This window comes from Gorilla gorilla, chromosome 3 (genome assembly GCF_029281585.2).
Source record: "Gorilla gorilla gorilla isolate KB3781 chromosome 3, NHGRI_mGorGor1-v2.1_pri, whole genome shotgun sequence".
Classification (NCBI taxonomy): domain Eukaryota; kingdom Metazoa; phylum Chordata; class Mammalia; order Primates; family Hominidae; genus Gorilla; species Gorilla gorilla.
In genome coordinates this window covers 49,956,971-49,984,411 of record NC_073227.2, presented here as the reverse complement: position 1 = coordinate 49,984,411, position 27,441 = coordinate 49,956,971, and the positions used below count along the sequence as shown (strand labels likewise).

The 27,441-nt window shown below is 35.5% G+C and overlaps 1 protein-coding gene across 11 annotated transcripts; it reads right to left on the bottom strand.

Annotated features, from left to right (window-relative positions):
* Positions 1–1,801: 1,801 nt before the first annotated feature.
* TMEM33 (transmembrane protein 33) lies at positions 1,802–27,419 on the bottom strand. Of its 11 annotated transcripts, none has more exons than XR_008679073.2 (10): positions 27,263–27,400; positions 26,996–27,058; positions 23,831–23,925; positions 23,144–23,331; positions 18,543–18,610; positions 17,443–17,576; positions 12,987–13,070; positions 8,139–8,298; positions 6,263–7,318; positions 1,802–6,218 (listed from the first exon to the last, which is right to left on the bottom strand). XR_008679073.2 is itself a non-coding variant. In XM_055384693.2 (9 exons), exons 2-8 carry the CDS (start codon positions 27,038–27,040, stop codon positions 8,169–8,171), a joined length of 744 nt encoding a protein of 247 aa, XP_055240668.1. In that variant the 5' UTR covers positions 27,041–27,058; positions 27,263–27,400; the 3' UTR covers positions 1,802–7,318; positions 8,139–8,168. The 11 variants fall into 11 exon arrangements, 6 of the variants coding, with proteins under 6 accessions (XP_055240668.1, XP_055240669.1, XP_018881316.1 ...); XR_010133372.1 differs by having other exon boundaries at positions 27,215–27,398; XR_008679071.2 differs by having other exon boundaries at positions 6,263–8,298; positions 27,215–27,400.
* Positions 27,420–27,441: the final 22 nt, after the last annotated feature.

Here is a 27,441-nt window from a genome sequence, read left to right as displayed (position 1 = left end):
TTATTCTGGATTACTACAAGTTTTATTTCTGTGTCTTCAGAGTCTTGGTTTGCTACTTAAGTGGAATGGTCTATTATTGTTGGAACACTAGGCAATAATGGTTGTAAAGCTCCAAATTTGTAGGATTTAAAAAAATGATACAAACTACTATTTTTTTAAAGTATATAAAATTTTAAAGTATATCTGTGATTAAATTCACAAACTCACAATCTAATTACTTGATACTTATTAGTATTTGTTTTAAGGGCAACTTAATGAAGACAATGGTACTAATATTAAATTTGTCTTAATTTAGTGGCATAGCCCCAACTTACCCCCGCCCCCTTCTTTGGTTAACAGGACTCCCTTCCTTTGCAGAACTTAACTGCCTCCTATTCTGTTTCTGGTGACACCACCAACAAAATCCCATATACTCAGGTTTTCAGGGAAAAATAGTTGGATACACGATCTCCACTGGGAGGGAGAGAGTAAAGAGTAGAAAGGCAACATCTCTTTCTATAACTTCCCCAAGAGGGAGATGTTTATCTCTGCATTTTCCTGAGGGCAACAATATATGGAGAGAAGTCTTCCCTTTACTAAAAAATATTGGAATTTCCCCCTCCCTTCATAATATATTGCAATAAAATCACGTAAGCCTTTTTCCTATCAGGGCATTGCTCTTAATCATTTCCAGTCATCCAACCTAAAAGACCTATGATAATTATCGTTAACTTTTTATATCGATCTTAAAAAGCATCTTAATATGTTAGAGATACATAATTAAAATTTTACTAAGTCATTTAAAATAACATGAAATGATTTAAACCAGGAGAAAGGAAAGTGAATAGGGAGGAGGGTAGGGCACATTTGACCATAGCCAAGGATTGTGAGGGCTGGGAGATAAGAATATGGAGGTTCATTACACTATTCTATTTTTGTGCATGTTCAAAATTTGCCATGATAACATACACTTTTAAAAGATCTTTGTTGACACATCATCTGCTTAGACTGATAATTCTCAAGGATCTCAGTGCACCACTTTCTTGGAGTTTCTCCATTCAACTAGCCTTGAGTAATGAAATATTTTTCCCTTCACAAAGCTCAGAATTATTTTATAAACAGCTCCAAATATTTCCATATGCTAAAGGAAAGAGCATTATGAATCAATAATGCGTATGTCCCTAAGACCTCACACTACTAAATCTTTAGGAAATCAATTTTCCTAACTCTACTTATTGCATTACCACTTTTCCCCTTATGTAGATAACTCATTTACTAATTAATATTTATTCACCTGTCAGAATTGCCTTTATACAACTGATTTCCACAATGCTCTTAGATTACAATCTCCAAATGGACAAGGATTTAACCTCCTTGTACAGTGTATTGCTTAATGCCACTTGTCAAAAAGAGGCAGAAAATTCTAAACACCTATAAGAGAAATATATTTCTCTGTTATCCTGCGTTGACTGATGACTTTGTATATACTGGATGCTGTGAATCATTATAGGGCTATAACTCATCTCTAGAGTGTAAATTTCACTAGATTAAAAAAAAGTACAGAATCAAGCAAACAGCTGAGGCATCAATGTAATTTTTCTTTCCTTTTTTTTTTTCCAGTTACACCTTAGATCACATTTTTACCAGTTTCACATCAGACCTCGAAATCATGGCATCTCTATTATTTGTGATGGGCTGAGGATAAGAGAAGTGTGTTCAAATTCACCTTATTCTAACAAAAAGGCAATTAAGCTCAAAGGAAAGCTGATTTCTAACTACAAATGTTCTTAGTTCTTTTGCAAGATAACATTTTTATATCTGCTTAAATCCAGAGAGATTTTTATTCCACAATTAGATTTTAACATCAATAAAATCTTAGATATAACAATACAGATGAAGGAACAATTTAATTTGCATTGAAATAAATATTAGACATACAAAGCATATACAGTGAAAAAGGGTCACAATAAATTACAAGTAGAGACATTATTTCCCTCAATCACCAAAGAAAGCCCTTGATACTTCCAATTTCACACCATCAAATTTATCATTCTTGCTGATTTAAGCAGAACACAAAACAAATATGGATCCCAGGGCTTACTTTCACAGGTACCAGCATGGATAATTTACTATCGTGATCCAATTTGGAAATCAGTAGGGACCAGTAAATCGCTGCATAAAAGAAAGAGTGAATGAGGTCCTTTTTCCTTAGTGTCAGCAGGCTATGATTATTATGTTTATTAGATTTTCTTGAAAGGACTTCACATTTTCTCAAATATGCAGGAGAGCTGCATTTCCCCTCTGAGTCCTACATTAGCATTTATGTGCTTTGGTCTTGAATACAGGGGAATGAATTTTTCAATTTATTTTATAAATTTATATAGTCTGGACAGTATTGGCCTGAAGAATGTAACTCCCCAACCTGTACAATATTAGATATTAAAAATGGATTCAAGAGAAGTTACTACGAAATGCTGACATACTGTATATACAAATTTTTAGTTCAATATATGCCATTATATAAAGCACCAAAAGTAATGCCTTTATAAATCAAGCCATTTTTTATGACTCTGTTTCTAATCTTTGTAACCCTTTTACATTTGTTCCAATATACACACATCATAAATGTTACTTGCTCAACACTTCACCGATTTGGTCTCAACTTAAAAATATATATGTAGGCAAAAATTAATGTCAAAAGGAACTGTTCTAACAGTTACAAGAGAAAATAGTAAATATTTGGAATTAAGCTGTCATGAACAAAGAAAAAAAAGGTTAGTTTCAAAGTGCTAGGCACATCAAGTGAGTAGCTTCAGAAGGCTAGGTAACATGAAATGATTCTTAGGCCATTCTTTCTCATGGAATATGAGCTAATTGTTAGATTTCAGCAAAGATATCCATCTATAATTTTTTCCTATTGTTTTCTAAGAAAGGAATCTGCTTTAGATTTTAAAATACAGTGCTTTCTTTATCTCTTGTCACATCAACTCACACTGCAGGTCAGATTTCCTACACGCGCCAGAGGAGAAAGACTATATAGAGTTAATCCATCACACTTGACTATGTTCCTTCTAAAGAACCCATGTGAACATCACCTTAAAACATAAATATTTCCTAGAATAGTTACTACCAGGAAACCTCCCAAACCTTTAGCAGCTCCTTTCTTCTCCTTAATAGCAGATCCAATCATAACTTTCTACCCTGAATATAAGACTGCTCCTTAAAACAATCTCTGGAAATAACTCCTAGATTTACACGGGTATGCCTTTGGTATACTAAATGTTGAGCTATAATATCATACAGGCTCTGTGGAATTCTCCTAATCCTAGAGAATTCCAATGAGTTGTTAAGGGAAACTAGTTGTCTCAGCCAGGCTTAGTGGCTCACACCTATAATCCCAGCAGTCTGGGAGGTCGAGGCGGGCAGATCACTTGAGGCCAGGAGTTCAAGACCAGCCTGACCAACATGGTGAACATGGTGAAATCCTGTCTCTACTAAAAATACAAAAATTAGCTGGGCGTGGTGGTGCACGCCTGTAGTCTCAGCTACTAGGAAGGCTGAGGCATGAGAATCGCTTTAACCCAGGAGGCAGAGGTTGCAGTGAGCCAAGACTGCACCACTGCACTCCAGCCTGGGCAACTGAGTGAGAATCTGTCTCAAAAAAAAAAAAAAAAAAAAAAAAAGAGAGAGAAACTAGTTGTCTCTACAAGCCAAGCATAATTTTCAAATCTAGGTGCCATTCCTAATATAATATCTACAAATTTCAATATGCTTTTATATTACTATCAAAAGTCTAAATTTTAAAAGAGGTTCAACGGGCTATATCTAGTCTACCTACAAAATGATCATGAAAACATTTTAAGTACCATTTTTCTACACATCTGAAAATGAAGGAGAAAGGATAATTTTATATTAGTGTGTTTCGGTGATGTAGGCACTTAGCATGAAAAGAAAAAACTGGATAGACCTTGATCTGAATGATGTCACTCCAAATTGTGGCCTATTTTACTGTTTTCCTAGAAAGCACATATTGACAGGGTACTTCTTTTGAATAATTCAGTATTTTAAAAATGCAGGCCAGGCACAGTGGCTCACGCCTGTAATCCAGCACTTTGGAAGGCCGAGGTGGGGGGATCACAAGGTCAGGAGTTCAAGACCAGCCTGGCCAACATGGTGAAACCTCATCTCCACTAAAAATACAAAAACTAGCTGGGCATGGTGGCGGGCACCTGTAACCCCAGCTACTTGGAGGGCTGAAGGAGAATTGCTTGAATCCGGGAGGCAGAGGTTGCAGTGAGCTGAGATGGCGCCATTGCACTAGCCTGGCCAACAAGAGTGAAACTCCGTCTCAAAAACAAACAAGCAAACAAACAAAAAATGCTTAATTTTTTTTTTTTTCCAATCTTGAATGATTACATATTTAAAAGGGCCATGGAATTCAGGGACTTAGTTTTATAGCTGACTCAGCACTTTTGGTGGCATTTAACCTTCAAACACATCATGTGAAAATGGGGGGCTACCTGAGGAAAGAGTGCCACCTACTGATTATAAACATAACTGTCCGTGGCTACTTCTTCCTTGAAGTTTTCATTTCAAAGTGTCAAAATTAGTCTAATTTGTGTGACAGCTTTGAGACTGTCAGATTCTAAGGAGATTGAGGAAGGAAGAGGTGGTGGTCAGAATAACCTATGTTAATCAAAATAAACTCCTTAGCATTAGTTAAGGTTCTTTACCTCAATCTCTCAAAATTAATGTTATTCTGAACTAAAACTTCAAAAAAAAAAAAAAAAACTAAATCTCTCAGTTCTACTTGTCTTATGACACATATACTCATCTTCTTTTCCAGAAAAAAATAATATTCATGTCCTAAACTTAGAAACCTAACCTGAAGTTTTGATCCGGATTTTTAGGAAGAAGGAAGTATTGATGGTTTCATCATTCTTAGCTCTATAAAAGAACCTATTAATTTTTCATAACTTTTAGCTTAGTATTATAGTTGGCCTTGATTTTCTCTGTAAGGGACATTCTTAAATATTCAAGTCTAATTTTCCTTAAAAAGTTCGCTTGCTTTCTTTCTTCCAGGAGGATCTACCTCTGAATTTTATTCAAAAAAAAAAAAACTAAATACAAATTGCATTTAATAAATTTCTCTGTAGATTGATATTAGAGTTTAAATTAGTAAGGTACCAACTATACAAAAGGACAGAGAATCCTTGCTAAAATAAAGTAGATTTTGTATAAGGCTTCCATCTATCCAAAAAGGTTTAATATTTAAAAATGCCAGAAGAACAATGGTACTACACCACTTCCAGAAGAATTAGACACTCTGGATGTTAAATGAACTTCTTTTAAACCTGTAACTAACAATAAGTTCAATGATGCAGTAAAGAGTTAATTTCTCTTACTACATTCATTCTATATATTGCTATTGTATTTCCTTAATTTTAATTTGATAGGTATACATGTAACACTATAATTTCAAATTCCAAATCAGCTGGTTGTAGATATTCCTATTGCAGAATTTCTAACTATGAGTTCATGCAAACTAAACATCTAGTAATGCTCAAATTGTAAAATTTACTTTTTCATAAGTTTAAGATTACCTTTTTTTGTATATTAAACCTTCCTTTAAGAAACAAATCTGTTTCAACTTGTCAAACATGAGTATATCAGAAATATTATAATTCTGCTAAAATGACATAAAACCTCAATTTAAAGCAGAGTGTTGTTTTATACTGTAATATTTTTAATGTTAAAATGCTTTTTGTTAAAACCAACATGGATTATTGACCAATTATCTTGACCAACAGTACTTTCCAAAATAAACAGGAAAAACTCAAAACAGAGACACACAGATCTTTAAAAGACAATCATGATTAAAAAAAAAAATCATGGATCATGGTATAAACAGAGCACACAAAAGGAAAATAAGAAATGAAAAAAAAATGTTGAAATTCAAATAAGTTTTATACTTCAGTTAGTAGTATTGTTCTGGGCTAATATCTTACTTTAGATAAATGTTCTACAGTTACGTAAAACGTTAACATGAGAGGACCTGAGTAAAGGGTATGCAAAAGAACTCTTCTTGGCCGGGCGCGGTGGCTCACACCTGTAATCCCGGCACTTTGGGAGGCCGAGGCAGGCAGATCACAAGGTCAGGAGATCGAGACCATCCTGGCCAACATGGTGAAACCCCGTCTCTACTAAAAATACTAAAATTTTGTATTTTTACAATACAGCTGGGACTACAGGCGTGGTGGCGTGCACCTGTAGTCCCAGCTACTCGGGAGGCTGAGGCAGGAGAAGCACTTGAACCCAGGAGGCAGAGGCTACAGTGAGCCAGGATTGCGCCACTGCACTCCAGCCTTGGCGACAGAGACAGACTCTGTCTCAAAGAACAAAAACAAAACAAAAAAAACTCTCTTGTACATTTCTGACTCTTCTATAAATCTAAAAGATCTTTTTAAATTATAGGAAAAAACTAACAGCTTCAAAATAAACATGACTTCAGCTGCCAAAATTTCTTGATATAATTCAAGACTTCATTTTTTAAAACATAATTAGAAATCAACATTATGTTTACTTAACATTATAGTCATTTTATTGCTCTAGAAAGTTTAGTTTCTAAAACCATTAGATTACTTACATAGTGACAGTAAGACTAGCCACATACACAAAATCAACTGTGTGAGGCTGCTTCTCCAGCTTAGTGGACAAATATTACAAAAATACAAAAATAGCTGATTATAGTTAAGCTATCAAGTATAATTTTTCATGTATTTATCCTAAGAATATCCCCTTTTTATAGATTAGGAAGATGAACAAAAATAAAACTAATGTTACTGATAAATTACTAATGAATGTATTTGAGAAATCCAAATTACATGCAGACAGAAACTGGTCACAAAAACCATTACATTTCTCTATACTAAAACTGTACAATGTTTTAAACATTTCCAATCATGCAACGGTAACGAAGATCAGCATGAATTTTATAAGAGTTGATGGGAGTTCAATGAACAGGATTTAACATATTTTACAACCCAAATCAAAGTTGCATAATACATCCAATTCCCCTAAATTTATCTACGCGTTAAGAGACTGAAATGCACATTATTCCCCCACAACTCCTCCCCCTACCCCATTCCCAATCAATTACCTTACCTATAAAACCTTCCATTTAACCTTTTAAGTCAGATTTGATGGGTAAACATGTAATCTACAGTATACTCTCCATTATTATTTCAGGATAGACACACATATAGTCAGATGCTGAATCTTCATTACATTCCTTTCAAAAGGCATCTAAACTGTTGCAATTGTCTGTGAAAATTCAAGCCTAAGAAACCAAGAAAACTGGCAGTCAAGATTCTGAACTAGGTAGTTCTACAAACTATAATACGAATAATCTATATGTCCACATTAGTAAAAGAAGGATTTCCTGTTTGAGAAATGTTTCTCAATGGCTCTTTGAAGGGAAAGCTGTGTCACTACTGCTTTCTGCTTTCAATGGCTAGGTGACCCCAAATATTTATCCAATTGGCTAAGAGGCTTACAGTTGAGCCTTTTAAAAAATACTCAAGGCCACAGAAGTACTTACGGAAATAAAATTTTAGAAGATCATAGTTTAAGATACATAGAATTCTTCTTATAATGGTACATTCAAAACACATCTGTCCTAACAAATCAGCATAAAACCAATTAAAAAAACAATTTGAAATTAAATACACTGAGAAGTGTTAAAATCATTAACCAAAATTACTGAATGGTAGAATACTGTCTCAAAATGCACTGAATTCACATATGTGTATCACCATAATGAACTCATGCCAGATATAAACTCAGGTTACCAATTAGGTTGAAACAAATTTTAGAGCTATTTTTTTTACAAGAGAAATTAATGTACTTCATGATATAGGCACAACAGCATCTTTTTAAAAAAATTGGTACATTTATCACTAGATACAGACTTCTTTAACCATTAGCAACACAGCGCAGTAATTTTCTCAAAACTTTTTAAGCTTGATTTAACATGCCAAGAAAATGATTATTTTTCCACTGAGATGCATTTATGTAAATTATGTAAATTGGATTGAGGTCAGTGTAATACCTGGAATTTACAACCCCTAGCAGAAGTACCAGCTGCTAATAATGCTTACACTATATTTGTAGCTTAACTAGATGTTAAACTATGGAACTGTTGGTGCCAATCTGCTTATAAAGGCAATGCTCTGGAGACAAAGTCTTCTCACAAACAGTGGGCAAGCAGGTTTCATTATTATGTGTTCAACAACAATCCTCAGTTCATTAAATAAGGTCCTGCAAGATAAAATAGTTTTCTTTGAGAAACACAAGGAAAAAGCAATACACAGGCTTACCTCATTTTATTGTACTCCATAGATATTTCATTTTTTACAAATTGAAGGTTTGTTGCAACACCGCATACAGCAAGACTATCAGTGCCACTTTCCAACAGCATGTGCTCACTTCATGTCTCTGCGTCACACTTTGCCAATTCTTCCACTATTTCAAATGTTTTCATTATTAATCTATTATGGTGATCTGTGATCTATTCTGTTACAGTGATCTCTTTGGTGTTACTATTGTAACTGTTTTGGGGCACCACAAACTGCACAAATATAAGATGAAGCAGTTCATGAAGGCGATTCCTGGTTGGTCTCTTTCCCTCTCCTCAGACCTACCTATTCCCTGAGACGCAATATTGAAATTAGGCCAATTAATAACCCTGTAATGGCCTCTAAGTGCTCAGGTGAAAGGAGGCCTCCCATGTCTGTTACTTTAGATGAAAACTAGAAATGATTAAGCTTAGTGAAAAAAGCATGGCTAAAGCTAAGACAGGCCAAAAGCTAGACCTCTTGTGCCAAATAGCCAAGCTGTGAATGCAAAGGAAAAGTTCCTGAAGAAAATTAAAAGCCCATTTCTGTGAACGGATGAATGATAAGAAAGCAGAACAGCCTTATTGCTGATGGTAATGCTATTGCGCACTTAGCAGACTACAGTAGAGTGTAAACATAACTTTTGTATGCATTGGAAAACCAAAAAATTCATCTGACAGCTTTATTGTGATATTCACTTTATTGTGGTAGTCTGGAACCACTCCCACAACATTTCTGAAGTATGCCTCTAATGCTAAACAAATGCTCATGAAGGATCTACCATAGCCATTAGAATTTGAAGTAAAAGAATAACTAGAATGCATTGTAGAGAAAACACAAAATACGATGAAATTCTCAAGCAACACCTACATCTTTTATGGGTGGAAACACTCATTTAACAAAGGTATTTAATAAATGGCTATCTCTAAAACTTCAGATTAAATTTTAAAAATTATATATATATTTTTTAGAGTCACATCATTTTCACATTTAACTTAGGCAATTTCAACTAGTTTTTTAAAACAGAACAAGAAAAAATATACAACATGGACAGTGTTTTTTATATATTTTAAAATATATAACATGGACAGTTATATTTATTCACCCACTATTTCCTTAAATGTACATATTGTCCCTCAGAGATTTCCTCTTCTGTAAAATAATTCTGAGTTGTGGTGAAATTTAAATGCAATATGGAAGATGCTCAATAAATGTTACTTCCCAGTTGGATCAATACACTGAACTATGACTCTTTTACGCCTTCCGACTAAAGCCCAAGTACTCAGCGTCACACCCAATACCCTCCACAATCTAGTCTCAATCTAATTTTCTGCCCCATCTCCTGCCACTCCCTGCCCTCGCTCCTATCATCAACTTATGTTGCATGTTTGTACCCAAAACCATGTGGGCTTTGCCTATGTCTTAACTGTGCTCACTGCCTACAAAGTATTATTACATACTGTAGACATCACATATATTATACACGCTAGTATACACAAAATCATGTATACTGTACTGACATTTATAAGTGATATGAAGGATCATCAAGGGTAATTTTAACCATTCACAGTTTTCACCTTATGTGCTGACTCATCCTGTATAAAGATGCAACTACCATTCTACCTTTTTGTGTCCTGTTTTACTTCTATGGTTAGAAAAAAAGCAACAAATCTGCTTTTCTAAACAAGTATTTAATATGCTTGCACAGAAAGACAGGAATAGTAATATTTGGAGTAATGCATAATTTTCCAAAACCTGCCCTTCCTGTATCTCCTGTCTTCGTGAGAGCACCATTACAACTCTTAGGCTTCCAAGCCAGAAACCTGTGGGTCTTTAACTTACTCTTTTCTCTCAAGCCCTAATATCCTGTCTCCTAATACCTTTCATATTTGTCCCCTTTTCCTTTTACCACTGGATTAATTCAGGCTCTAGACTACTCTAATAGTCTCCAAATTGATATTTTTCTTCTCTTGGTGAGCTTGCAATCCATTTTCTGGAATATTTCTAAATCAGATTTCATCATGGGGGTTCCCAGCCTCTCCATGTTACAATCTTCAAAGGCTCTCCTTACCTCAAAATAAAATCCAAACCCTTTCATGATCTAGTCCTTTCTACCATCTACCTTTGTGGACACAGATATTTATCAATTCTCTATATACTTCCTGAGCTCAAGTATGCTAAGCACTTTTCAGGCACCCATGTGTCAGAACTCAGGCTCATTCTTTAAAAGACTTGGCTTATGTTCCCACCTCCTCAGTGAATTCTTATTTGTCTCTGTCTGTTCTCTATGCTTTCAGAGCACCTTCATCATCACACTGACTTACATAGCTGTCTAATTTATTCAGCAGTGAGTACCTCTGAAAGAAGATATTTTAATTCCACATAAGTTCATCAACATACAATCACTGTTTTAACCAATCAGTCAAATGAATAAAGCTAGAAGACATGAGGACTAATGAAGTCAATCGCTTTCACTAAAGTCACATAGTTCTTTTATTACTGGCTGCATCGCTGGCACAGATGCAGAGTTCCTTAACAGCACGGACAACAGAACTTTGAACAATGATAAAATTTTTGCATATCTGTGCTGAAGGACCAGTCAGAGAGTTCCTTAATAGCACTGACAACAGAACTTTGAGTAATGACAAAATTTTTGCATATGTGTGCTGACCCACAGTTGCCATCAGCAACACATGGCTTTTGAGTACCCACCTGAACTGTGCTCAGAAGGAACCAAGTTCTAAGTTTTATGAATTTTATTTAAATGGTCAAATGTGGTTGCTGTGCTGTACTGGACAGCACAGCTATAGACAATCTGCACTAGAGATCCAAAAAGAACCGAAACCACCAACTTGAGAATAAATATCGTAGGTGAAAATGGTACAAATTGTGAATAGAGATGGTCTCAAAACCTTTAATTAAAAAAAGTGTAGTACTGAAAATGTAGTTTTATAGCCTGTTTATCAATATTTACAAGCTGAAATATTTTCCATTACCTTTCCACTGGTTTGGTTAAAATGGGTGCTTAGAAGACAGCTTTGAAGATGTTTACCAGCACATATTTGTGTTATCTTGATTCACTGCTATCCTTTCCTTTTCAGTCCACTGAAAACTAAATTCTAGATGTACTAATATGATTTAAGGGTATGTGAAGAAAATGGGAATGGAGAAGGAGGCACAAAGAAGCACAGAAAAACAAATATGCTGATTAAAATAACAGATGTCAGGGCAAGATAATATAAGATAATGTCTGAAATGAATATAGGGACCAGAAAGAAAAAAGGCTAAAACTCAAGAAATCAAGTAAAAATGAATGTTAATTTGCTACTAGAGACTCACTAAGAACGAATGTCTAAAATAAGTTCTATTTTAGAAAGTATTATAAAAAAGACATTGTCTAATAGAGCACAAAAACGCTCTGAACAGAAAATCAGATCATAGAATAATGAAAATTAACTAGTAAGAACGTAACAGTCTAAGTACTTTTAAAATATTACTTCACTTCACCCCCAGAAGGAGTTATTTCCTCTACCAACGAAGAAATCCAAATTTAAATAACCTGCCTAGTCACACAACTAGTTAATGATGGGCCAGCATTCAAATTCAAGTTCTTTTTACTGTACTTATGAAAATATACAGATTGCTGTAATGCACTCATTGGATTTCTGGCTGAATTCTACTACATTATTTTAAACTTAAAAATAGATTATCTTAATATTAGTATTTGAGTATCATTTTAGTTTTACTCCAATGCTTGAGATCAGAATGCATAATTTAGTGTATATTAATTTAAGCCTCCATTCCTGAAAACTACAGTAATTCCCTAAAATTTCTCTGCTTCCCCATTTTTCTGCTTCAAACTCTTCTGGCACAAGGGTATCAGAAGAATATTCTGACGATGTCAAAACCATCATTCCCATTCACCTAAAAGATAAATTCCAAACTTCTTACCCTAAAACTCAAGAAGTTTTATAATATAGCTCCAATATACCTTTCTAATCTTAGCTCCAGCAATTAGCCATTCAGAATCTCCATTAGAGTCAAAACAGCTCTACATAAAGTTCCTCAAATATGGCTTGTGCTTCTCGTCTCTCTTGCCCCACCTAAAATGCTTTTCCCTATTCAAAAGCTTTACTCCTCCCACAATCTCAATTTTGTGAAACCTTCCTGGGCTCATCTATCTTCTGGCCCAATGATCTCTCCCTTCTGTGGACTGCAGTACTCATATAATAAAGCAAACATATGGCATTCATTATCTATTGGCTTGTGAATTCTGTATCCTAACCATTGTTTATCTAATTGACACGTGTTTTGTTTCTTCAACTAGGAAAGTTGAGAGTGGAATCTATGTCTTATACATTTTAAAATTTGCTAAGTTTTAGCAGTGCTTTAGAGGTGGCGTAGATAACTGCAGTCTCAGTTTCTAAGAACAAATACAACCACTTCCTCACCAACCCGAGTACATTCTAAGGCCTAGAACTTAAATTTACAAAAACACTGCTTGCTTCTAAATTCTAACACATTAGCTAAGTAACTCTTAAGAATTGCGAATACTATATATTCACAATACTCTCAACAAATAAAACATGCCTAAAATAATCATCAGCTTACCGACAATATGGGTTTCTTCGAGACGAATATCGAAGAGTAAGAAATCTATAGTATATAAAAGGTTGGAGCAAACTTCCTTGACCACTGAAATAAACAAATACAAGCATGATAAATATACATTTTCAATTCATGTGTATACTCTCAAAACTTAAAGGCAATTCAACTGGAGAACATGTGTATCTTCATTCATCAAATGGTCACAGTGAAATCTATCATGTCTAAATCCAAGTTATCCTTAAAAAAGGATATAAAAGAATGTATATGATTGGTAAAGAGTAAAATGTTGTTTAATTTTTTTATAAATGTATTCTTATCTGTATTACTTTTGAAATTTTTTAAAATACTAAATAAATCAGAAAATGTTAAATAATTCCGTAATTACTAATTGATGAAATCAAGTTGTAAAGCTTCATAAAATATGCAAATGAAAAGTGACTTATTTTACATATATAAAAAGAAACAAACACTCCCCTCCACCAAAAAAATTACACTGGCTCATCAGTAAATCTACACAGCCTATACTAATTATTGTTCTTGGTTAAAAAACACAATTACAATATCCCAAGAATTATATATATGTTTATGAAATACCAAGTCTGGAATTCTTCCCTAAGAAAAACTATCTGAATTAAGACATTCACTGAAATAACTACAAACAAAATGTGGCAACAACCTAATGTGAACTGTAAGGAAGTAGAATTAAACAACTTATATTATGGTTATTTGATGGATTTAATATGCAACTACCTAGAATCTTGGTTATGAAAATTACATAGCAACTTTGAAAAAAGCAGAATATAAAACTACATATATTATTACAACTGTATTTTTTTAAATTGGAAGAAATATATTAAGATGCCAAATGTGTTTTATTAGGTTTTTTAGCCTTTTCTTCTAAATTGTATTATTTTCATTAAAAAAATTTACACGATTACAAACTTACCACTAAACAAATGCAACATCCATTTTCCCTAACAATTTGACAAATTTTTATCTTTTTAAAGTGAAAATGTAAGAGACACAACATAGAAAATATAAATAGAAAATATTCACTTAAAAAACAAGTTTCCCATCATCCAAGTTAGCCCCTTCCTCAAACTTATACCACAATCTCGAATATGTCCTTCCAGAAATTTATATATACAAGTGTATATAATGACTAACATTGATAGTGCTCACTTTATAATTCACTAAATCTGTTTAACAACTCTAGGACAGAGATGGTTTATCATTCCCAAAAAACTGAGACAGAAACGTCTATGTCCTTACACACATACACCCCACTAAATATAAATGGAGAACACCCTACACAACTAAGTTTAACTTATTATATCTTGGTGATTATCCCATATCACAACACATAAATTACCGCAATCTTTTTTACAGCTCCAAATACACCATCTGATGCTTGGACTATTATGTAACAAACTCCCTACTAATGAATATTTGGGTGGCTCCAGTCAATTAGAAAAAAAGCCACAATGATCCTTTCATCTGTCTTCGCACACATGTGCAACGCATCTGTAAGATAAACTCAGACTATGCATCAACTTTTAAATACAGAGCTTGAAGCATTACTGGCACAAATGTAACTTGATAAAGCCTCCTAATATTAGACTGTGTGTATACCACAAAGGGTAGCATATGAAGAATAGCAGTAATGTAAGACTGTTCTTAATTTTATTGTTTAGGTCATATTCAAACTACCTACTTAAGGCATTAACAGCTTTTCCTAATAGGAATTAAGTACAACTTTATAAGCTGATTTTAATTTTTCAAACAAACAAAATTATTTCTCTATTGAAACATTTCTGGTAAATTCTCATCTTTTTTACAGAAATCTTAAAAATTAAGATGGTAAGTTTGTACAAATAAACGTTTAAATTAAACATTTAAGGAGCACAATTGAATTAACGTACCAACGCAGTCAAAACCTGGTGCTCCTAACAAAAAATTCACTATAGTTCCAAAGTGAAGTTTTTGTCTAAGTTTGCATGGCATCTCAGAATTTCATTAAAATTATTTTAATCTGATTTAAGAGGAGCATAAGAAATTATTTTGCTTACTAAACAGAATCTGGAGGTTTCAGGATATAGACATCAATTATACCCATATAAAAAAACTAGTCTCGGTATCTATCTTTTTTTTTTTTTTGAGACGGAGTCTTGGTCTGTCGCCAGGCTGGAGCGCAGTGGCACGATCTCGGCTCACTGCAACCTCTGCCTCCAGGGTTCAAGCGATTCTCCTGCCTCAGCCTCCCGAGTAGCTGGGACTACAGGCACACGCCACCAGGCCCAGCTAATTTTTGTATTTTTAGTAGAGACGGGGTTTCACCATATTGGCCAGGATGGTCTCGATCTCTTGACCTCGTGATCTGCCCGCTTTGGCTTCCCAAAGTGCTGGGTTTACAGGCTGTGAGCCACCGTGCTCTGCCTGGTATCTGCCATTTTAACTTTCATCTAGTTACATGAAACAAATCACAGAACCTGTGATCCTGACCCAAAAGCAGGATTAAGTGACACAAAAACCCGAGAAAAATGAATAACAAAAGGGAGCCAAAAGTTCCTTTTACTAATTAATAATTAAAGTTTCTAAGTGTAGATCAGGATCACAAAAGAAAGAGGTGGAAAGAAAAACCTATAAATGATGGGAAAAATATTAGAATGTTGATGTTGTCCCTTTTTCTGTTGTCCCAGATTGCATTACCCTTTTCTTTTATATGCTTTCAGCTTCTAGGATAAGAGGAGGCTTTTATTAAATTTTAGGGTCAAGGTTTTAGAGTTAATTTACAAATACAACTGCATCAAATCTAGTTGGGACCATACAACTTAAGCAACACCAGCCAGTCCTGGAGTTCTCAGAAGAAAGCACTACTTAAAAGAATGAAACAGATATATATTTATAAGGAAATCTATAAAACTCTGTTCTTAGTTTGAAGAGACTGCTATAGAAAGAAGTAACTGTCAAGTACATGAAAACTTTACTAGTTAATCAAGGCAAGGTACATTTAAAATTATAAAATATAACTATATGATCAATAAGGACATTTGTTACAAACTAACAAAATTATGAAAAACAGGTAATACAGACATTTTAAAGAACAATTTAGCATGGTCCATTAAACACAAAAGGCACCTAGCTTGTACTAGCAAAATCAATTCTGGTATCTATGTTAAAGAAAACACTGGCATTAAGTATAAGCAGGTACAAAATATTTACTGCATCAATATTTGGAAAACTGAAAATTTGGAAACATATTCCATGATCAGGAGATAAGTTGGAATGTTATACGGCTAAAAAAAAAAAAAACAGAACTGGATATGCCAAATCAATTAGGTTATGAAAACATACAAGTGGGAAAAAGGTACAGAATAACACTTTTTTTTTCCTTTTCTTTTTTTTTTTTTTTGGTGAGACAGAGTCTCACTCTGTTGCCCAGGCTGCAGTGCAGTGACGTGATATGGGCTCACTGCAACCTCCACCTCCCAGATTCAAACAATTCTCCTGTCTCAGCCTCCCGAGTAGCTGGGATTACAGGTGTGCACCACCATGCCTGGCTAATTTTTGTATTTTTAACAAAGACAGGGTTTCACTATGTTGGTCAGGCTGGTCTTGAACTCCTGACCTCAAGTGATCTGCCCACTTTGGCCTCCCAAAGTGCTGGGATTACAGGCATGAGCCACTGTGCCCAGCCAGAATAACATCTTTTTTGTAAAATAAGAACTAAACAAATTAACAAACAAAACTCCACATCCATAATATATATGTTCTACAAATTTGTATAAGTATTTTTAAAGGACTACATACATAGACACATATTAAACTCCTTACACCTCTGGGAAGAGGACAAAATTGCAGCAAGAATTCATATAGTCAAATGTTATTTTAGCTTTTATCTGTAATGTCTCATTACTTGTAAAACTAAAAATTGATAAAGCAATCATCTGGGTAGCAAGGTGTATTGTTTTAAAATGTAATGCAAGAATTTCAATGCAGAGGTCAATACTATTTTAATGTCCATACTTTTAAAAGGATGGCTTTCTTTATTCATGTATTACTTCTATAATTAAGATACAAACAAAATAAGGTGATAGTAGGCACTATGAATATAAGAACATAATTTTAAAAGTTTTTCTCTAGTGTAAGAAACATCATCTCAATAGTGACAGAATGGACTAGATTAGACTTCATAAGATTCTTTCAAAGGTGGTAACTATGAAAGTAATTTTTAAAATGTCAAATGATAAATCACAAGGAATAAGACAAATTCCTAGGTCTACTATATTTCAAGTTCTCTACTATAAATGACAAAGGTTAGATTAGGCGACTGCTAAGATTCATTTAGCTCTGCATGTCAATACCTACCTTCAACAGATTTAAAAAGAATAAAACTTGAGTTACTATCTTTGTTACGTTCAGTCATCAGCCTCCCAAAACAAATATAATTTTTCCTTACCTAAAAAGCATAAAAACTGTCGCAGGCATCAGGAATATTTCATTGCAAGCAATGAATTTCAGAATATTTTGTTGATTAGCACTTAATTTGTCCAAGACAGATCTCAGCAGAGGTAAACTATTTGAGCCCCTTGCCTAAAACAAAAGAAAACCAACATTAGAAATAAGTGAAGCATTTCTGATAACAATATTTTCTTTCTGTAGGTAAACAGCCTATCCAACAGGCAATACAACCAAATATACTACTTTGGAAATGACGGTACAAAAGTTCACAAACTATTTAAGGACAAATATAGTATATTTTCCTGCTTTTTTACATTTTTAGACTTAATATAAAAAACAACTTTAGTAAACATTCTTAGCTGCTTTTTCTCAAGAATGATTATTTAACAAAAAATAGTGGTTATTTCTAACCACAACAAAATCTGACTATCCAGTAATACAGTTAAAATATCTGTGACTCCTTCCTTAGCTAATGTTAGAATTATACAGCAGTGTAATTACTGCTGTGACCAAAGAATTATAGGGATAAAGAAAAAGGCCAATACAAAGCATAAATCTGGCTATTTTAATTCAAATTTCTGTAAATGTGCTTGGTAAATGTGCCTGGATATTTTAATTCAAATTTCAGTATATGCTGTAAATGGCCTGGTGCCAAGTTAGGTTTAATGCTCCAACCTAGCAATAAGAAAGAATTTCAGGAAAGCAGCAGTTCTGAAAATTAGTGTACAAGAGATTCATTCAGTACACTCAACTTATCAGGTATGCCAGAATTAAACATTGACAGAACAAGAGATCTGACAACTCAACAAACTTTAGAGACACAGGTTTCAAAAAAACAGATCTATTTCAAACTTGAAAAATTCCCCTGGAGATTGGGGGGTGATTTTAAGTGCAATCCTTTATCTATAAAATGTTCTAGTTTGTGAAACTTCAACAATAAACACTTTTAAACTTAAAACTTTCAAATCACTAAATAATTCATAACAAGTTTGTAAGGTATAGAGGGACTTTGTGTGACAAATACCAAAATGTCTTAGAACTCGAATTCATGTCAATGATCTCTAATTCAGAAGTCAGACAAAGAGCAGTTTTACTTACATCAAGGACCTTTTTCGTATATGTGGCAGCATGAAGCAAAGAGAATAACAAGACTGGGAAGATACTCACTAAAGAAAACAATTAAGGAAAACATTTAAAAGTCATCAAGTATTCTGCAAAACAGACTATGTATTATGTCCAAATATACAGATGTGAAACATCTGCTAAAATGAGTTCAGTGGAATGGCTTGTTTTACTGATACACTTTAAGCCAAATCAAATTTTGTTCACTATAAAGAAGAAAGTAAACTATTTCATTTTCTAAAATTCACAGTTCTTTTTTTTTTTTTTGAGACGAAGTCTCACTCTTCTCCCCCAGGCTGGAGTGCAATGGCGTGATCTTGGCTCACTGCAACCTCCACCTCCTGGGTTCAAGCGATTCTCCTGCCTCAGCCTCCCGAGTAGCTGGGATTATAGGCGCCTGCCACCACGCCCAGCTAATTTTTGTATTTTTAGTAGAGACGGGTTTTCACCATGTTGGCCAGGCTGGTCTCGAACTCCTTACCGCAGGTGATATGCCCACCTCGGCCTCCCAAAGTGCCGGGATTACAGGTGTGAGTCACCGCGCCCGGCCAATTCACAGTTCTTTTCATGACAAAAATTAATAGTGAAAAAAAGGTTTTTCCTTTATTTCTACTGGGTAACAACGTAAACACTTGCTAAATTAAACTGAAATCTAGGCCACCCCAAAGGGTTGTAAGTATAGCTTCTAACCCTACAACGGCTTTCTTGGTCACTCTAACTTAGCCTTCGAACACAGTAGTTTTATAGTGCTTTCACAATCTCAAACAATGAGGAAAGAGTCTAAGGTAACAGTTTAAAGAGTAATTCCCAAATTTTTAGTCCCAAAGACTAAAGATCTTTTATTACTTCTTTCCTACAAGGACTCCATTATTTTGAGATACTATACCTAACAAGTTGTCACAGTTATGCTCTCAATTTGTAAAAATTAAAAAGGCAGTATGTATTTTGCTTTGTATATAGTCAATTGAAACTCTCATCAGCTTAATTACAGACATAAGGAAAGAATCCTTTTGAGTCCAACTGTTTGGCTTTATGCTATGGATAAACATACATTTTTCATTCAACTTTTTGACAAATGGAAATTGTTCAAAAGACCCCATTCTCCACCCCAATTTCTGCCAGGTTGATTAAAAAAAAAAAAAATTGTCAAGTAGTTCCACAAAATGATATAGACTGTTAGTCAATCACAAATGGCAAAAATACTTGTCCTAAAAATATTAGCAGTTCCTAAGAAATGAACCATTGTATTTTTCTATACTAACTGAAGGCCTAATATGACAGGAAATAGTGATTGCTGTAACATAATCTGAGTATCAAATTCATTATAACCATAACTCATTTAGGAATTCAAGGGTCCCAGTTTCCAATTGACAAGCAAAGACACCAACCTATATCCAAGTATTAGAAGAACCCTAACTCCCTAATATAGTTCTCCAAATTAATATCCTGACCAACTCATTCCCACCTCTAACAAGAATTAAGAAAAATGTCCATTTCCTAAGTAGAGATCATATATGTATATAAAAAGTTTTAATTTTTTTAATGAATCATAGACTACTTTGAAACTGATGGAAGCTACAACCCTCTCCAAAAGTCACTATAAAACTCTGTCGATCCTTAAAGAATTCAATTTAAACTTTGACACATATCCAGACTGAATTCAATAAAAGGGGCAGTGTCAGGTAGTGAAAATAGAGCCCTGAATTGGGAGTCAAGATACCTGAGTTCCACTCCTGACTCTGTCACTAACCTAATTTTCCTAGGTCAAGTTTCATGCTCTGGCAAATGAGTATGCAGAGATCAAAGCTAGAAATTGCCAATGAGTCTTTTATGTCTAACATTCTATAGTTCACAAATTCTTGGTAAGAGATTCATAATCTTAAGTCTTCAACATTACTCTTAAACTATTAATACAATGTATTTAGAAAAGATAAGAGGTGAAATGCCCTAACTATCTGTTATTAATCAAGCAAGGACAAAATATCACCTTTATAAGAAGGATCAGAACGCAAGTCTGTAATATTACTTTGGGCCTGCTTTTATTTATTACCATATCACTTTAATAATCAGATTAGCATTTGCTGCCAATTACTAGTTTATGTTATTCCCACTGTTTACTACATTCCCTTTGTAAGAATTTAAGGAATATGAAATCCTTAATCTTCAACATTCCCAGGAAAGAGGGGCTACCAAATAACCAACTGTATAAAAAGGCAGAAAGGTTTTCTTCACCAGTCATGAGTCTCATTTGGCAAGACCTCAGGATTCACTCAACAAAACTTACTGAGTGCCTGATCTGTGTGAGGCACTGTTCCCAAAGTTATTGACGTATTCAGTTTACCCTACATTGAAACACATTTTCTGTCATTTCTATTTCTCCCTCCAAAGAAATTTTAAGCTACTAAAAGGCATGACCAAAAATCTCTACATAACTTCCCGTTATAGCTCAGAAAGGCCAGAATTTTAACACTGGTGACTGCAAAGCACTTCAATCAACAGAGGCTGGTCAAGCCAATAATATGCCAAACAAATGTGATTATCATTTACAGTTGTAGTATAGTAATCATTTAATGAGTTTTACCTAAAAATAAACCAATACAAATTATGATGGGACATTACAGACCTATGCATTGAAACAGGAAAAATTTTATCCTTACATTTCAAACTACCCACATTATCTCAGTGAAGCAAGTAATTTAAAGGGAATCTCCATATACTGAACATTTAAATGAAATTACCAGCTTTACCCACATAAAGAAATATTTTTAATGTATACTTAAGTATTACTCACCCACTAACTGTAGATAAGGTAGAGCTTTTAAGTTAGAAAGACTTTTTCAGCATTACTACTTACTAGCCAATGTGTGGGAAGTGAATACTGACAATCAGCAAATCAGCATCTTTATTAAAAATATACCACAACAATTTTTTTCAGAGTGCTACAAAGATTAAATGTCAAGTTCTTTTTTTTTTTTTTGAGAAGGAGTCTCACTCTGTCGCCCAGGCTAGAGTGCAGTGGCACGATCTCAGTTCACTGCAACCTCCACTCCAGGGTTCAAACGATTCTCCTGCCTCAGCCTCCCGAGCAGCTGGGACTACAGGCACATGCCACCATGCCCGGCTAATTTTTTGTATTTTTAGTAGAGATGGGGTTTCGCCATATTAGCCAGGATGGTCTCAATCTCCTGACCTCATGATCCGCCCACCTCAGCCTCCCAAAGTGCCACCACGCGTGAGCCACTGCGCCTGGCCTAAATTCAAGTTCTTATACTGGCAAAATAGGTGCTCAGGAAATTTCGGTTTCCTCCTATTTCTTTTCCTTAAGACTTATAAAAATCTATTTAAAAATTTGATACTTCATGAGCATAGGTATCTAAATAGGTAATATTCAGTCTCAGAGGAATATTTTATTGTGCTTTACATAGCATACAGATGTATCATAAATATTCAAAAGCTCTTAGACCAGCACTTCTCAATGCACAAAATGATTTGCAGAGATAATCTACAGGAAAAAAAAACAACCAAAAAGTTAAGTTTAAAAAACCCTACTAACTCTCTTAGTTTCACAACACACGTTAGAATACCAAAGCCACTATAGTAAAGAACCCTATTTAAAAATGTTTGACCTGGCTGGGCGTGATGGCTCACGCCTATAATCCCAGCACTTTGGGAGGCAGAGGCAGGTGGATCACGAGGCCAGGAGTTCCAGACCAGCCTGGCCAAGATGGTGAAACCCTGTCTCTACTAAAAATACAAAAAAATTAGCCAGGTGTGGTGGCAGGCGCCTGTTTTCCCAGCCACTCGGGAGGCTGAGGCAGAGAACTGCTTGAACCCAGGAGGCGGAGGGTGCAGTGAGCCGAGACTGGGCCACTGCACTCCAGCCTGGGCGACAGAGCAAGACTCTGTCTCAAAAAAAAAAGAAAGTTTAACCTAGTGTCCACTATAGAACCTCTTCCCCATTTTTCCCCTCCTTTATGGACTACCCAGTATCATCCCACAACACACCTTTGAAATGTGAAAACATACAAATTCCAAATGAGTTCTCATTCGCTTCACAGATTATCCATGTGTGTCCTTATTTTCTACTCTATACACAGCAAATATTAATTTCTTTGTATTGATTATCTCATTACCTGCTTAAATAAGTTATTTCTTGGTTAAATTCCATTTGTGTCTAGTTCACTGGGGTTAAGATGGAAAGAGCTGAGGACCTCTCTTTTTTAAAGCAAGACATCTGGACACTTTGCCAAAAACGTGAATTAAATGAAAAAAATGTAAATATTAAAGTAAGTTCCGCGTAAGGTTGTGCTTCGAAGCGAATTTGAAAATATCCATTCTAATAGGGAAGCTTACAAGAGGCAAGAACAAAGATAGCTTAAAATTCCTAAATCAGCTCTTCAAAGTTTAGATTTCACATTTTAAAGTCAGAAATTCTTACACTAAACATATCTTCATTCAAATGAAGTGCCAAGAACAAACCCAGGCTTCATGGAATGCCTTCATTGCTGAAATAATCAGAAGAGATCTCCTATATGCTTAGTTGGCAATTTCATTGTTAACAAGGTAGAAAAGGATACTTGTAACTGGGTAGGAATTTACAAAGATGAGTGAATACAACAGGTAGTGGCAGCTGTCCTCTAACAAAGCCTGGGCCAGGAATGCTCTGCTTAACTGGAAGTGTGGTAATCTTTGATGCAGCCTCAGAGCACTGGTAAGAGCATTTGCCAGCAAAGCACGTTGGTAAAAGCTTGCTGCTTCATGCAACCTGCAAATTACCACAGGAGAGGTTATCATGAGACATAAACAACTGCAGTGTCTCTTCCTCCTTTGTGAATTGCATCATAATTGCACAACACCTAAATCACTTGTCAATAGAAAAAAATTACATGAACTTATCCTACCGTTTTAATAGCTTCACTTCATATATATGCCCAACTGAATTTCTTATAATCAATTTATAAAATTGAATTTTATAAAGCAGGATCTTCCTGTCAAGTAATAAGTAAAAATGAAAAAAACATGAACTTAGCTCATTCCCACACATCAATTTTTCCTTGGATTTTCAATGTGTTAGTTTCACAAAGCACAAGATATAAAATATTCCTCTGATAATGTTATTAGGTTGTTAGTACCTTAAGGCTGGAACTTGTATTTTATTTGTCCCTAAACCCTTTACAGGTTAATAAGTCTTACACCTAAAAGGCACTCCATATAAACTGACTCAACAATTGAATATCAAAGGCAGCAATATGTATAATACATACCCAAGAAGAGGCAGAACAAACAGAGCAGAGCAGTAAACTGTGAACAAGCGAGAAAGCCACATTGCCGTGTCCAGTTTATTGGTCATCATGAATTGCTAAATTTAAAAAGAAAAATACTGTAAGCTATGCCTGCAAATTATGTTTTTAAGCATCAAGACTGTGGTTTTTATGTCTACTCAAAATATTTTAATCTTCCTCCATTTGTTTTTTTAGATCATTAGGTGAAAACTCTAAGGCAATTACATGTTTCATGTATATGCTTAATGAGAAGTCCAAACACCTTATAGTTTTCATGTGGAAAGCACAAGAAGTACTTAAACAGAAATAAATAGAAAAATATCAGCTGACATTTAAAAAAATGCAAAGACTAATTAATCAGAAAAAATAATCTTAACAGAAATTCAACTACAATTGTCTGTGTTCCTTTAACACTTGTAATATTGGCTTCATCTATTTTAAAAGAACATTAAACAAAAAACTAATTGCTCTCAAGAGATCCATATGCCTATTCTTAGCAAAAAATCTCAAATCCGAATAGGTAGGTCTCAGAGCTGAGTAAAACATCACATAAAGCCAGTTTGGATTAAAGAAACCTTTTGAAGAAGAAATATAAAACCATGATAGTAGTAACAACTAAACTCATTCGCCTTGTAATCTGCCTACATGCACAAGGGCCTGGCATACTCTAGGTGCTCAAAATGTGGCTGACAGGTATTAAATGGCCACCTGCCTCTCTGATTACACCACTCTCTTTATCACCTCCATGTTCCCCCACAAGTCTTACCCTAGTTTCGGTGGTCCTAGATTAAACTTTCCTATACCATTTTCTTCCCCCATTTTTTTCCCATTCTATCTTTCCTTTGCTGCTTTCCCCCCAATACTTATGTCTATTACCACTAAAGCAGAATCTTAAAATTTGTTTTCTCATTAAAATGTATCTTATATTCAAAAGTGGCTTTTACATTTTTTGTCTAGGATCTTCGTAATTTTAACATCGAGATCCATATACATGGATATATAAACAAAAGTTTCACAAATATTTACCCTACTGTATATAATGGATCTTGACATTTTCTATTTAATTTTTAAAAAATAGCTGGTGTTTACACTAAACTGACTTCTCAACTCACTAATGGGTCTACCTGAAGTCTAAAAACACTGCTCTATGTAATTTAATTTCATTATCTTTTGAAAAAAAAACTATAAAAAATTTGAGGGAAAAATCCAAGTACATTGTAAAATTTCAGGCTGTTTTATTTTATGTCTTTTTAACCCACATGTAGGTAATTTCAGAAATACGAAATACAACTTTGATTTATCATTAAATCCAGACTTACCGTACTGTGACTCCAATAAACTGAAATGATTAGCAGTAATCAAGTGAAGGATGAATCCAGCTTACTGTGCTCAGTTTCTTAACAAATATTACGACTGGGCACCACAGCTTGAAAGTTAGTTTTAGAACATTCTCCTTAAAATCTATTTGTTCAGGTTGTTTATTCTGCAATAAATCATTGAGCTATGCGTTTCGTTTTGTACACACTTATGTATATTATATAATTTTAAAAGTTTAAGAAAGTGTATTGCTATACATTTTTTAAGAGTAAACTGTCCAACCATCAGGCAAAAAAAAAAAAAAAAAAAAAATCACTAGATCTTTGGGTGAAAAATTGTTGAGGAGCAATATTCACACAGTGTCACAGTATCATGCCAAAGAACACTTTTTAATTAGAAAGGAAAAAAGGTATCTTTACAATGGAGAAACTGGTGGACACCACCTTAATCAAATAATCAAACAAATTCTGCAATGATGGGATAAATCAATGTAAAATGCTTCCTGATATATAATATAGATATACATATTAGATGTACCTATATATGCTGCAAAACATGTCTGGACTCTTGAAAACTATCAGTATCTTAAAAGACAAAAAAGGGGAGGAGAGGGCAGAACTGTTCTAGGTTAAAAGGGAGTAAACAAGATATGGCCAGTAAACTGAATGCATGCTTTCTGAGATAGGGTCTCGCTCTGTCACCCCAGGCTGGAGCGCAAAAGCACAACCCACCTCAGCCTCCTGAGTAGCTGGGACTATGCTGGGACTATAGGAGCGCACCTCCAGGACCGGCTAATTTATGTTTGTTTGTTTGTTTTGAGAGAAGGTTTTGCTCTGTCACCCAGGCTGGAGTGCAGTGGCGTGATCTTGGCTCACTGCAGCTTCAACTTCTCGGGCGCAAGCGATCCGCCCGCCTTGGCCTCCCAAAGTGCTGGGATTACAGGCGTCAGCCACCACGCACCGCCTAATTTCTTTGATTTCTAGTAGAGATGAGGTCTCGCTATGTTTCCAAGGCTGGTCTCCAACTCCTGAACTCAAGCGATCCTCCCGCCTTGGACTCCCAAAGTTCTGGGCTTACAGGAGTGAGCCACTGCGCCTGCCCATCGATGCATGCTTTTTGACAGAATCCCAGATGAAGAGAAAGCAGCTTTAAAGGACAATTACGGAAATTTGCACATGGATTTTATATTAGGTAATATTTCCCAAATGTGGTAACTGCATTGTGGTCACACAGAATAATACTTAACTACTTATGGATTAAAAAGTAGAGGACAGCAATGCTCCGGGCACAAATAACTTGTTAGCTCCAGATCAGCATCTTAAAAAAATTACAAAAGCATAATGATATTTCTCCTCATAAAGAACAAAGTGAAGAAGAAAAAGACCACCGCTCTCCTCCCTTTGCATAATTTCTATATACAATTGTATAAACTAGGCAGAAACGTTCTTTGCCGGCACTCGTGTGCTCCACGTGGTGTGTGTCATGGATCATGTGTGTCATGGCACAATCTCATGCGGCATCTTTAACCTTGGGGCCTATGATAAACAAAAGACCGAGGTGTGAGAAGAGGAAAGAAGGCCCAATTTCCATGGCATACAGGTGGGGGCCACCAGCTCCAGGTCAGCCTATTGTCGCTTCAGAAACAAACCTGTAGTTCCCTCCATATCTTCGCTCAGGACCTCCCCTCTCCCCGCTCCAACTTCCCCACCCCAACTCATTAATCCCATTCCTGAAAGCACTGAGCTTCTGGAACGCCTCGGGACTCGCAACGCTTCCTGCTTCTTCCTAACTCTTGCAAATCAAGCCAGGCTACCCTGCCCTCGCACTTACCACAGCGCCCGCCCCTTGGGGGCCGTTCGGGGTCGTATCTGCCATGGGGGCTCACACTACCCTCTGCGACGCCGCAACCGCGAAAAGAGAAGAAAGGAGAGAGAAAACGTCAGCGCTGTGGCCAGGACCCGGGTACCGGCTTCCCTGCCTCGCGCCACACACAGGCCGGATGCACCCAGCGGGAACTCTGAGACTGCACCAGGAAAGGGTCTCGCTCGCCTGGTGCAGCCGACTGGATCCAGGGCACCTGCAGCAGCCGGGAGATACCTGTCCCCCACCGCTGAGATCAAAGCGGTGTTTCCAGAAAGACGGGAGCGAAGGTGGAGCTTCGGGGTGAAGCCCTAAAGAGCCAACCTCCGCCGCCGGCTCCAGGTTATTGCCGAACCCGGAAGTGCTCCTTTCATTTCCGTGGGGAAGAGGCGGTGACGAAGAGGGGGAAACGGGAG

Excerpts from the sequence above, each read along its gene's own strand:
- TMEM33 (XM_019025771.3), bottom strand. The coding sequence starts at position 27,040 with ATGGCAGATACGACCCCGAACGGCCCCCAAGGGGCGGGCGCTGTG. Across the intron at positions 23,926-26,995 it reads CCCAAGGGGCGGGCGCTGTG|CAATTCATGATGACCAATAA; the intron begins GTAAGTGCGAGG and ends TTTTAAATTTAG. Across the intron at positions 17,577-18,542 it reads ATACGAAAAAGGTCCTTGAT|GCAAGGGGCTCAAATAGTTT; the intron begins GTAAGTAAAACT and ends CTTTTGTTTTAG.